This window comes from Rhinolophus hipposideros (assembly GCF_964194185.1).
Source record: "Rhinolophus hipposideros genome assembly, chromosome: 15".
Classification (NCBI taxonomy): Eukaryota; Metazoa; Chordata; class Mammalia; order Chiroptera; family Rhinolophidae; genus Rhinolophus; species Rhinolophus hipposideros.
This window is the reverse complement of record NC_138061.1, coordinates 36,172,464-36,186,487: the sequence shown is the minus strand read 5'-3', so window position 1 is coordinate 36,186,487 and position 14,024 is coordinate 36,172,464. Positions and strand designations below refer to the sequence as shown.

The 14,024-nt window shown below is 32.3% G+C and overlaps 1 protein-coding gene across 3 annotated transcripts in view; it reads left to right on the top strand.

Moving 5' to 3' along the window:
* Window positions 1-14,024, top strand: part of PCDH15 (protocadherin related 15) — an 822,425-nt gene that overhangs the window by 717,374 nt on the left and 91,027 nt on the right. For all 3 annotated transcript variants that reach the window (XR_013995038.1, XM_081075408.1, XM_081075407.1), the window contains exons 25-26: window positions 1,379-1,488; window positions 3,443-3,583. Coding sequence is in view for 2 of the 3 variants with exons in the window: in XM_081075408.1 (XP_080931534.1) it covers window positions 1,379-1,488; window positions 3,443-3,583 (251 nt within the window). In the remaining variant the exon portion in view is untranslated. The remainder of the gene's footprint in view (window positions 1-1,378; window positions 1,489-3,442; window positions 3,584-14,024) is intronic.

The following is a 14,024-nucleotide window of genomic DNA, read 5'->3' as shown; positions in this document are numbered from 1 at the left end:
ATGAGGATAAAGTGTCCTCATTGGCCAGATATAGGTAATGTGTCTATATATTGTCAAAATTGGGTCAGCCCTATCCAAACCAATTAGACTGAGAATGGAGGTAGTGTGATTTCTGAATACTGTTAACAAAAGAAGGCAGAAAAGATGTAGGAGAGTAAAATAAAGAAATGTGATTGGCTATGCAATGAATATATGAACCACCATTAGGTGATGGGGTATCCATAAGATAGATCACTTCACATTTAGGTAACTTAGTCAATCAAGTATATGGACTGTAGCCTCAAAGAAATAGTAGTTTGGAAAAGATGTTTATGAAGAGTTGTATATAATTGATTTTTCTGATTATATTTGTGTCTCAGAATTTGTTATTAAAAGACTTCAGTGAGGGCATGATATAATTACACAGTGTAATCTAGATTAGAAGAACTGAGAAAATGGAGATAAAAATGTAGGTTAGTATTACAAGAGTAAGTGTTGAAAGAAAAAGACCATGCAAAACAAATGATAATAGGATTTATCTTATCAGATTGAGAAAATAAGCTAAAGCTTATTAGAAATAAGATGAGTTAGGTTGTCTAGACTACAGAATGACTCAGAAATATTGTTAAAAGTTTGTATTCAATAATTTTCTAAATCTATTGGAGCTGAGTGTTATAAATACCTGTGAATTATAAAAGTGAGATTATTTGCAATAATTTATGAAAATAAATTTATGATAGTCTAATTAGTTACCAATATTATATAGTGAAATTGAGGTTTTGAGATTGAAATTATGTGTTGAAATATATTTTTGAAATTAAGTAAATATAGTAGTGGGTACATAATACAGTTGACTACAGTTAAGCAAGATCAGTGAATTTAAAATAAATGTTAATTTTGTGATGCCATTCATTCAACTACTTTTAGTACAGTTAGCTTTACAGTAAAGCATGACTAAGAACTAGAAAGAAACATTTGGAATCATTTGCTTAAATATGATAACATCAACAACACAATAGTACCATTTTACTTTAGCAAGTTGAGGTAGCAAATTGTATCCATCTATTTCTTTCAGTGCAGAAGGTGCTTTAGAGATAAGTGAAAGTAAGTGTGTGCGTTATTTGGTGCATAACAAAGGAGTCGAGTAGTGTGTTCCATCTTTAACTAAAAACAACACAGGTGACAAGATATTCTTAAGAGTATTTGCATGATTTTGAACATAGTTTTTTTTAGGGCCAGAATCTTGATATAGTACTTCCTTCAAAACTTCAGAAAATAGTATCATTCAAATAAACTCACACACACATAAACTAACATTCTATTATTAAATTCGAAACTCCATCATGGCAACATGGACAATAAAAAAAATAATAATCAATCATTGTCTCTAAACCTGCAGACCTCCTCCAGTAAGTGAACTCGCAACCAGAGGGTCTACAGTTGGTGTAATTTCTGCTGCGGCCATCAATCAGAGTATCGTGTACTCCATTGTTTCAGGAAATGAAGAGGGTGAGTAGATATTTGTTTAGTCTCTGTTTTTACCATAAACTAATCAACTTGGGTTTGGAATTAAGTTCAGATGGAATTATTGCTTGCTCTATATTTCTAATACAAATGTGTCCAACTTAAATGTAATTGGTAACTATGTGCTGAATCTGACTAAAAATCCAGTTATATTAACAAAAGTGATCCCCCCTTCCCAGGAAATACTAAATATCCAGTTCTGGAACCCTTCCCTCCTCCGCATGCAGGGATATTTTAATGATATGTCTTCAAAATCGGCGCATCTTACTGTCAGATTTTAGGCGTAATTGTTGCCGTACAGGAGTGTCTTCCCACTCTTCTGTACCATCCATGACTTGTACTCCATGCCATACCTTAGCTAATCCTGAAGACATTTTAGAATCATAGATAATTGTGAGTTCCCAAAGAACCACATCCATGTAAAAACCGTTTATATTGTATATTTCCTCAAACAGTGAAATTAGACATATAATTAACAATTGTAAGTAAATAAATGATTTGAGTTTGTCTGCCCATCACAATTGACTGAGAATAGAATGGTCTGTGAGCCTCTTGGAATAAGTCCATAGCTCAGTCTTTCTCACCCATTCTTTGTTTCATCTTTTATCTGCAACTTAGTTGTCCTCTATATTTCCCTTTTGATAAGCTGATGGCCTGGCATGACACAGATAGTCAAAAAAAAGTTAATAGGATATGTTTAATAAATACATGAATATTGAATATGTAACAAATGAATAAATGTTAATTCTGTTAAAGCTGTTTCCAAAGAAAATATAAAGGCCTTTACCCAGTATTTCAATAACCAACCATCACAAGAATTGCTGCCCCTGAAGCGAGTACTAAACATCATACTTTTCTCATTGCTTTCTTCTTTGTTTATACTGTGCTGCTGTGACTGCTCCCTAAATATTAATAACCTTCCTTTTGCTTTAGAGTTCCAATGTCAGACTGAAGTCGTGATTTCTCAATCTGTTCTGATGTTCTTTCTTTGATTCTATCAGCTCTCTTCCTTGAAGACAGCGGAATGGCTCTACTTACTACATTCTTTCCCCAAAATGACTTTTTTTTAAAACAATCAATTCATTTATTTATTAATTTATTCAACAAATATTTCTTAATTTATTTAACAAATGTTTAGTGTAACATTTATTACGAACTCAGTACTCTTCCATGAGGGATAGAGCAGTGAACAAAATAGATGGATCCTTGCCCTCACAGAATTTAACCCTACAATGTGAGGAGACAGACAATAAAAAGTATTAAATTGATAAATATATAGTACTTAAGGAAAATTAAAGATAGGAAAAGATGTCAAGAGTGCAAGAGATAGGATATTATAAAATATGCCAATGCACGCTGCTCTTTGCTTAAATATACATGAGCAAATTTATTTAAAAAATGGACATCAGGGCAAAATATTTTAAGTTATTTAAAATCGTGTTTTCTAAATAATTGCTAGATTAAATTCCCTAATTTTCCCTAAAGCGCTCTTTGTAGAACACTAAATCTAGAAAATAAATGTTTTTAAATCTTAAAATGTATATTAATCTAGTAATATAAAATACTTGGTTAAACACAATTATACGTTTTTTTTAAAAACCAGAATTTCTGAAAACATTTAGTATGTTAGCAGACCTTGTGAATATATGGTGAAGGCAATAGTACGCAAACATGATTGACCACAGAAAGATTAATTTCCAGGGGAATCTCAAAAAACCTAGAATTTTAAGGAATGAACTTAGGGTAATACTGATGTTGATAATTTCTGGAACATAGTTTCCAAATAATTAAAATATGGTTTCCAAAAGACAGCATCTTAGCACTTGTATGCATTGCTCGTATTATAAATAGGTGTTTTTGAAATCACAATGCCTTTAAAGAGAATCATTGTTCCTTATAATATGAAGAAAATGACCAAGAAATTATATTTTAATTCTAGATCATTTTGGTATTAATAACATCACGGGTGTTATTTATGTGAATGCCCCTCTGGATTATGAAACAAAGACAAGCTATGTACTCCGAGTCCAAGCTGATTCCCTGGAAGTGGTCCTTGCCAACCTCCGAGTTCCTTCGAAAAGTAAGTTATATTATTTAATGGTTTTTCTTAGGTTGGTGCAAAAGTAATTGTGGTTTAAAAGGTTAAAAAGAATTGGAAAAACCACAATTACTTTTGCACCAATCTAATAAATAAATGTATGGTGTTTCTACTCATTGTCAAATGAAATACATATGTCTAAAGTTCTCAGTGAAGAATGTAAGAAGATCAGACTCGAAGATGTTTGGCCATTTATTTTAATTTCCAATGTAGGACAATGCCAAGATCATTTCATACACCTAAAATGTCAAGACAATAACACACTAAGTATTTGCAAACTTTGTGTATGATATTGTAGAATATCGTCATTATCTGAGTATGTTAGATAATCAACCTTATTGTCATCCCACTGTGAGGTTCTGGCTAATGCTCTGGAATGTAGTATGGTAATGGGTGCATGACCACTAGACAGTCCCTGCATTGTGTGGTTTCTGGTACTCATATATTTATATTTTCTTAGAATAGAGGAAAACACATCTTAAAATTAGTGACTAACATTTACCATAATGTATGTGTTGCATTATATTTAATTCACACTCCTTTCTAAGAAGTGATAATTATCTTCACTTTACAAAGACATAGTAAGAAAAAGTTTAGTGAGTTTTTCTAAAAATGACACTTGTCAGTACATGAAAAGTTGAAGATTTAGGCTCACATCTTTTGGCTCCAAAATCTTTCTTCAGCATTTCAGTATGACATAATTTAACCATACAGAGAAGCCAGTAAAAGCCAATTTGTGAAGCAGGACAGCACAAATTCTGAGAGCTATTACCAATAAAGGGATAAATGCTATTTTTCTTTCCATTCATTGAGGTAATACTTCTTTGCACTTAAGCAACCCATCTCTTTTTAAACAATCACACCGACTTTTTTAGAATTTAGGATATCCATGAAAACCAAATTTAATTTAACCTTTAGTAGAATAGCAGCTCACAAAGAGTGTGAAGCAGTAGACGGGCTCTGAAACATTTACCTTTCATTCTGGGGCCATTCCTCGACATTTGTCACAGCACTCCATCGATTAGCATTTTTAGAAGGGGAAAGATGAAAAAAGAAGAGAACATGAAATCCAGGGCAAGGGTACACACATGTATAAATGCCGGTGGAACAGAAAGAAGAGTAAGAATAGGAATAAAAGTCAGAAGGTGTGTTATATGAAGGTAAGACAATTAAGTTCATGAACTTTCCACCATGTAACTATCCCGGTTCAGCAATTGATGATAAAAAATAAATCACTCCTTTTGTTTTATTTCAAATCTCACTGATCTAGCATTAAAACCTGCACCAGTACAATCAAATTATTCAAAAAAATCAGATTACAAAGGAATTAAGTTGTCTTTAATTATTATGTATCGCTTGCATAATTAAATTATTTAAAAACAACAGACCAGTTCTTTGAGTTTTTAAAATCTTTAAACTACAGTCCATTATTATTATTATTATTATTATTATTATTATTATTATATTTTTAAATAAAATGTAATGGATGATTCAAATTGTAAATCTAATTGACAAACCAGGAGTCAAAAGGTTAAGATAGGTACAAATTACACTATTTAAACTACCTTATTGTAAACAAAAATAAATGTGAAATTTAATTGAAAACTGTATTTGCCATCTTTCTTTAAAACAAATGAGCAGTTAGATTTAAAAGAAAATTTTAGTGACTATTTAGGTTGTGGAACTTAGCAATTATCAAGAAATAGCTCTGGTTTCTAGGAATAGAGATATAGTATTTAGTTCTTACATGTAAATATAATACAACTAGCTCTCATTACTATCATCTAAATGTAAGTCTGGGGCTAGTAATAGTTCACCTAATGCACACATGTATGCTGTTTGTGTCCCATTGTGCATGTAGAGGTAAGGTCAGATAGCAAATTCATGAATTATCCTCTCAGAAATGCATGAAGCCTAAAAGCTAAAAGTTTGTTTAATGCCTGATTCTTGAATGTGTTACTAATCTTTGCCTCTTGAATGTAAAATGCAGCCTTCTGTATTTCTGATACAATTTCATTTATTAATGACTGTTAATGGCCTATAACCAATCCCTAGTCCATTAGCTATGTAAATGAGATCATTATGGAAATTAATTTTAATTAATTAATTGTTTACAAGTACATCCCTTCTTCAGAATTAGCTGACCTATGGTTTTCAGCTCTACCAAATATCATATGAATAAAGATAATAAACAGAATAAATTGAATTTATTAAAGAAGTATTTCATTGTGATTTCTGTAGCAAGAAGTTATTAACAAAGCCATTTTCATAAAAAAGTTTTAAAACAATGCTGTAACTGGATGTAATATTTTAATTCAAATTAATAATTAAAATAGAAAACATTTATAACTCATTTCCAAAATTTGACACCAACCGTATTTAAAACTTTTTAATTTTTAAGTATTAAACATTTTACACATAAATAGAATTACAGAGACTGTTATAATGAACCTCTATGTATCACATACCCAGTTTCAACATTATTGAGTCCTAGGAAATCATTCATCAATACTCCCAATTACTCCCTCAGTCCATTATTCCGAAGCAGGACAAAACCATGATATTTTATCTGTAAATATTTCAATACGTATTTCTTAAATATAGGGATTCAAAACTTAATTACAATACATGTATTATTTCCTCCAAAATTAAGAAAAATCCTTCACTATCAAGAAATATCCTGTCAATATTCGTATTAAAATTTTATTAGTATCAGAATCCAAATAAGGTCAATATGTTGCAATTGGTCGATAGCTCTTTTAAGTCTCTTTTAATCTATACCCTTCACTAATGCCACTACTTTTTATTCATCTTTATTTGTTCAAGAAACCAGACTTCTGAAGCCTGGATTTTGATGACTATAGTATTTTCAATGGTTCATTTCATATTTTTCTCTGTCTCCTCTTTTTCCTATAAATTGGTAGTTAGATCTGGAGTCCTGATTAGATCCAGGTTATGTATGTATGTATGTATGTATGTATGTATGTATGTATGTATATATTGTTTTAGAAATAAACCATAGGTGATGATGCAACAGTCCTCCCTTATCCTCGGGGATACATTCCAAGACCCCCAGTAGTTGCATGCAACCTCAGATAGTACTTTGTCCTATATGTACTATGTTTTTTTCCTATACGTGTATAATTATGATACAGTTTAATTTACAAATTTAGCAAGTAAGAGATTATCAAGAATAGCTAATAATAAAACAGAACAATTATAACAATATGCTGTAATAAAAGTTATGTGAATATGGTCACTCTGTTCGGGGGATCTCTTGCTAACGTCTTCCTATAGCCTCAGCGCTTTCTGGTGCTGTAACACATTGCCGTTAATTAGAACACATTTTCTGCTCATGTCTTCTACCCACACATTTAATGTCTTTCTCATCTTAACTAAGTACTTGTCACGCACTATGCACATAACTTGCAGGTGCAACAACGTAGCACAGATATCATTTTTCCTTTTTCACAAGGAAAAAGGAAAATATAATTTGGTGTATTCTTAAATATTCCTTTATTTTTTAATTGTTATATTTTTATGAGGCATGCATTTTAGTTTAGCTTACATATTATATGAATATAAATACAGAAATTGAAAATTTTGTTTCAGAAATAAAAAACATATATTTTGTCATTCATTTTAATTATTATTCAAAACACAAGTCTAGTAGTCAATTCTTCTTCCAAACCTAATTCATTTTTTATCCCCAGGAACTTTTATAAGTGCAATTAATCTTTCTTGTTCCTGTTTTTCTTCCTCTTTGTATTGTGAACCTAATTAATCCCCTATGTAATATCTTGAAAATAATTGCAGACAGTTTAAAGAAAATCATTATTTTAAACGCTGTCACTTTCCATTTTCAATGTCTATTGTCATTTATTTGTATACAGCATACACTTTCTATCAAGATTCCTTGACAGAGATTTCTATGTTTTATTAAAATGCACAAGGTAGTTAGATACTCTAGTCAGTCCAGCAACTCTGTTTAATTAATGAGAATTTCCTATTAGATGATATTCCATAAATGCTAAGATATACATAAGATTAAATGACAAGAGGTAAAGGAGAATTTTATTAAGAAAAATGTTATAACTCAGATGACTTACCACTGACACAGCTCAAATTCAAGATTACCTTAGAATAGCGGAGAAAACACAGATAACTAAAAATGTAATGTAATAAATTGTTTAAGATCCCTGACCTTGATGTCAGACAGGCCAGGGTTCCAGATACATCTTTGATCTTTACTAACCTCCCTGAGCTCTAGAATCTTCAAAACTATACCAATGTAAATATTCTTACACCTCTTAAGGTGTTTGAGAATTTTGAGCAAAATGATATCTGCAAAGTACTTAAATTACTAGAACAACACCCAATTTAAAAGCTATAATTGTTATTGCTATTTTTTATTATATTTCCTAGCTACGAAATGTTTGTGTGACATTTAAAAATATAGCAATCACATACTAAAAATGCTTTATCTATTCCTCTAAATTATTGTGTATAGGATTCCACATGTCTCTCTCTAAGAATTTTGCCTAACCAATGGTTGTAGCTTGTAACATGTTACTAAAGCAGTCATACTATCTTTCAGTCTTTAAATTTAAGTACTCTGATCTTGATTGACAATCAGACAATGTATGAACAAAAACACAGACCTTTTCCCCTCAAATAATGGTCAAAATAATGTAATCATCTATGTTGAAAAGGGGAAAATAGGCAAAACATAACACTTGATTAAGTTTCGTAACACTCAAAGGAAAGTTTGCATTTTATAATGTTTTTGGTACCTTGGGAGGGAAAAATGCAAACTCTTTCTGTAGGTCTGTAGATATGGTCCCTATTCTCTGATACGGACTAAATTGATCATTTCCAACTGTACTTAGAATGGTTATTTGGTTGGCAGTATACTAAAAAAACGACTTACTAGAGGAATTTTTGGTGGTTTGCACAAAGGAAAAGCTGAATAGGATCTAAGGAAGAGCAAAACAAGCAAGCAAACAACCAAACCAAAAAGATAAGCTTCTGTCATCTTAGTCAGAAACTCAAAACACTGCTTTTTTGGGCAGTGCCATCAAGACCGCTGAGATGATATACCTAAAACAACTGGCAATCAGCACAAGGGTCAAGTGCCTGAGAGGGAGAATCTGATTAGCCTGGGTTAAGACATATACGTGGCCAAGGGTGGAGTGCAGGTTCCTGTGATTGACAGTTTCACTAAGAGCACATGGAATATGGAGGCATAGTGACCCAAGGGGGAAGAAACAGTTCTGTGTCCAAAATAAGGGAGAGAGGGATGCTTGGCAGACAAATCAAAAGTATTCTACTTTACCTTTTTGAAATCAATTTAGAACCCAAATGTGGTTGACCAAAGTGTTCAAGTGGGCAGTGTGGAGACAGGTGTAGAGAGTGGCATATTACTTGGCAGTTATAGTGCTAGATTTCACTTTCTATAGTAATGAAAATTTTATTTCCATTTTTACTGTGACTGAAGCTTGAAAATCTAAATAGCTGATTTTACTTGAACTTTTGAAAGCTTACAAATTTATGTTTGCTTCAACGTTTTATTTTTTTCTCTCAGAAGTTTTGGGAATATTAAAGATAATGCCTGAATGTAATGAAAATTGCAACAACTGTGAACCCTTATTTGACAATAATTAATTAAATATTTTCTAAGGACTAAATTTAGCATGTTCATAACACTAAGTAGTTGTAGTTAAATTCACCTTGTATTGCTTCTAATATTTCTGCAAAAATCTAATTATTAAATGTGTTGTGTACCAGCTGACTAATGAATGAAGAAATATGTACATATAAAGAGTAATTAAATTGTGTATACAGGATTACTTCTCTGTAGTCATTGCTTCTTGGTTAAATCTTCACAAGTAAATCATGTATGCCTAGGGAAATATCTTCTTACCAACAAACAAGCTAACAAATAAGCAAATTCTTTTAATTTAGGGGAAAATAAGCTAGTGTGCTTAACTACCTAGCAAAGGCCGGGGGTTGTTGATGCAGAAAATGTAAAGATTCACACGGTGTCTCCCCAGGCTCTTTAGATGCAGGAGATAGCATTTTTGAAAAGTCATAGAAAGAAACCAAAATGTTTTGTTTTTTATATTATGCTTTATGACTTCTGTTTCCTCTTCTAAATCGTAATTTACTTACCTCTTCTCATATTACTGAAAATCTAGTTTGTTTTATAAGTGGCAGCTAAAAGCAGCAGTTCTTAATGAGATCCTTGGAACCCATCACTGTTCTAAAATGAAAAATCTTTGCTCATATTTTTACTAGTCCTTTTTATGGAGCTATGATCCATAATTTTCAAAAAATGTTCAAAGCTATACTTATACCAAAAGAGGATGGATCGATTCAGGTACTAAGTCCTATCCTGTAGATTACGTATTTTTTTTTTATTTTCCTCTTTCTAAAGGATTTATTATAATGACCAAAAAAAATTGCTAATCTTCTAACATACACTATACAGGAAAAACACACTCCTCCTGTATGTTTCTCCTTTACTTTCACACTATGACCACACTTAACAATACTTCTGACATCTGATGTATGGGTTTTCCACTCATCAAACAATTCTCTGCAACAGCAGTTGTGTGTTCTACAATTCAATTGAATTCTGATACTAACTGGAGTTAGCACATACCTCACAGGTTAAGGCTCAGTTCCCCAAGATTGACTCCCACTTCAGATGTCAATTGAAAATAATAAGTCTTCAGGGTATCCACAACATTTGCCTTACTTGCCTATAAGTCAGAGGTTCCCATGACACCCCTTATTGGATTCAATCGATTGCTAGAACAGTGCATAAAACTCAAAGAAAGATGTACTTATGTTTAACAATTTATTATATAATAAAGGATATGATAGAGTACGTATGAAGAAATGCATAAGGCAAGACCAAAAAGGGTCCCAGACCAGCAGTTTCTGTCCATGTGGAGTTCAGATGCACCATACTCCTGATAGGTAGATATATTCACCAATCTGGAAGCTCTCCTAACTTCTTAGTGTAGGCGACTGTCATGCGGGAAGTCATGCAGGGTCTCTGGTCCCGCTCCCCACATAAGAACGCAGGATGTGGTAAGGCCAAAAAGGAACACTCACGGAGCCATACGTAGGGAAGTCATACTACTATATTCTCGCTGGTGGCTGGGTTGGAGACACAGGAAGCAGGAGCCACACTGTCCACAACCCTCACTGCTCTGCTTGCAGGCTCAGCCACCATCTTCTTGCTAGCCCCCACTTCTCTGCCAGCGTAGCCACGGCATTGATATTAGTGGCCAATGGCTGACTGGTTACAGCTGACGGCCAACTAGCCACAGCTGATGGGCATCCAATCACAGTTGATGGCCATTTACTACATGAGCCAGCACCTTTCTATGTGAGGCCGAGAACCTGGAAACTGCTTTCTGGGGCTTTGTCCCCACAGGGACTTAATGGAGGCTTCATCACATAGACACCATCAGTTATTAACTACATTTACAACTATTTTCCCTCTCTGAAGAATGGGGTGTAAAGATGAAAGTTTCAAGCTTCTAATCATGACTTGTTTTTTCTGGTGACCAGCACCCATCCTGACACACACTGAGTCACCTCATTAAACAAAAGATGCTCCTATCACTTAGGAAATTCCCAGGGATTTAGAAGCTCAGCATCTGATGCTTCTATCACTCAAGAAATTGCAAAGGTCTTAGGAGCTATGCATTAGGAACCAGGGTCACAGACTAAATGGTAGAACAAAATGTTCTCCTAGCACTTGTATTTACAAGGGGTTTTTGTGTCAGGAACCAGGGGCAGATACATATCATTATATATATATATACACATACACACACACATATATGTATATATATATAACTGTATACACACTATACACACATACATGCATATAAGTTTATATATACATATATGATATATATGTGTATATATATATATATATATATATATAAATACACACACAGGGTGCTAAAAACACGTATACATATTTTAAGAAAGGAGAAAATTGTATCAATATTGTAATACTCAATATACTCGTATACTGATAACAAAAATGAATGCAAGTCATGTGCATACTTTCTTTGGAACCCCAGTGTGTGTGTGTGTGTGTGTATTTATTTGTTAGCATATACTGATCCAAAACTATACATATATACATATATGGCATACATAAGTATTCTACTATATGCTTTTACATAGTTTACCCACTATGCAAATGTTTTGAAATAGCATGTATGTCAAAACTCTTCAATTTTTATGGACAACACTAATGCTTTAATTTTTATGGTAATGATAATCACAGATCTGTTAATTATAACATTTAATTACCAAAATGATCCTGTTGTTTTCAACAGGTTATAGGTAAGAAAGTAGACTTTTGTCCTTGTTCAGAGTCAGTCAAAAAGTACTGCAGTATGTAGAAAAAGGATTTATCCTTTTGAATTCATGGTGTTTCTTTGCCTCAAGCTCTCATGAAGTAAGAATGAAGGATATTTTCAGTGAGGGATATATAGAAACACTTCCACTGAGCAGTTTTATTTTTGAAGCAGATTATCTATATGGTCTTTCAACCATTTTCCTGATGAAATTGAGAAGGAGGCTTGCTTTACCTGGCCCCATTTTACCATTATATATTCTCATATTCAAGAGCATTTATAAAAATGTAAAAAGCCTTAGATATTTCCCAGTGACATAATAGTTTTATGGTTTTAGTCATGGAGTATAGCTAAATACATAATGCATAAATAAAAAGCAAATTTTACACAAGTTGACACAACTGTCCCCCAGAAATCACAAACTTTAGAGACGCTTAAAGATTATGTTGGATTTTAAAAATTCCTCAAACTGAAGGAAGGCCATAAAGTGAAATGGTTAAGGATATACATGGTCAGAGTTGTGGGTCTGAATCTTCTTCCTCTTTCTAGTTGTGTAGTATTAGACATATTGTTGAATCTCTCTAAGCCCCCCTTATCTTCATCAGTATAATGTAGATAATAACAGTGTTATTATGGGCATAAGTTAATATACTACTTTGAAAGCATTTAGCACAGAAACTTCTCAATTATTAAGTAATTAGTATTATCACTGTAATAGTCTGCTCAATCTGCCATAACAAAATACCAAAGACTTGGTAGTTTAAACTACAGGAATATATTTTCTCACAGTTCTATAGGCTAGAAATCCAAGATTAAAGTGATATAGGATTAGTTTCTAGTGAGGCCTCTCTGCCTGGATGGTCGATGGCTGCCTTCTCATCCTGTCTTCACAAGGGGGAAGGAGGAAAGACCAGAAGAGACAGCAACAGGGACAGAGGCAGAGACAGAGAATGCTAAATCTCTGGTGTTGCTTCTCATGAGTACGCTAATCTTTTCGGACCAGGGCTTCGCCTTTATGACCTCATTTAACCTTAATTATTTTAAGTCTCAAGAAAGAAGAACATAATATGTATTTCTTTCTTTTTTTTTTTTTTTTGGTTTCACTCCTTTAAGCTTTATTTCCTGTTCTTTAATTTTCTCTCTATATTCATATATTTAACAGATACTTATTTAGAAAAGCATATTTAATGTACTACATACATTACTATCTTTATATATTTACCTTTTTTCTCTCCCATTCTCTTTTTTTATTTTTTTTTATTTTTTTATTCTTTTTCATTTTTTTCTCTTATTTTTACTTTCTGATGTAGTTTCTTGCTCTCTTTTCCTCACTCATTCTACCTCTATGTTCTTATAAATGTTCAATATTTAGGCATGCTACAATGTATTCTGAAAACCGATGATAAGGAAACCAAAACATAAACATCTACATATTCTTGTTTTTAATTTAATTTTTCTTTACTTATTTTTTCTTTACTTAAATTTTATTTGTTTATTTGTTTAGTGTGTGTGTGTGTGTTTAGAGGCATGCATAACAATTCAAGACTGCTTGTGTGATATTAGTCACTAACAATAATGTACTTTTTCAAGAGCTTAGTAAATTGCCCATTCAAAACACAATCTGTTTTGTTGTTTGCTTATTTGTTTTTGTTTTTACCAAATTTATATATTTTACCAAATTTATTAATCATTTCTTCCATTTAAATAAAACAACTTTGGGCTTAAAAATATACTTTTGGTGTTTTTTTAATTATATTTTAAAAATACAGCTTATTTAATTATGTATTCAAATATAATTTTTTTTCTTAGTTACACTTCTGCATTTTAAGATAAAATTATTCTTATTAGGCTTGTAATGTCAACAGAATTTTTATATCAAATAATCTGTAGTGTGTGTCTGTTTTTCTCCAAACACTGTTGACTTTTTTAAATTACTTTTCTGTAAATGTGTAAGTCTTGCCATGTAAACATAAGTACGGATATTCAATAAGGCACTATTACAACGTTTTCCAATAGTGTTTCATTACTATTTC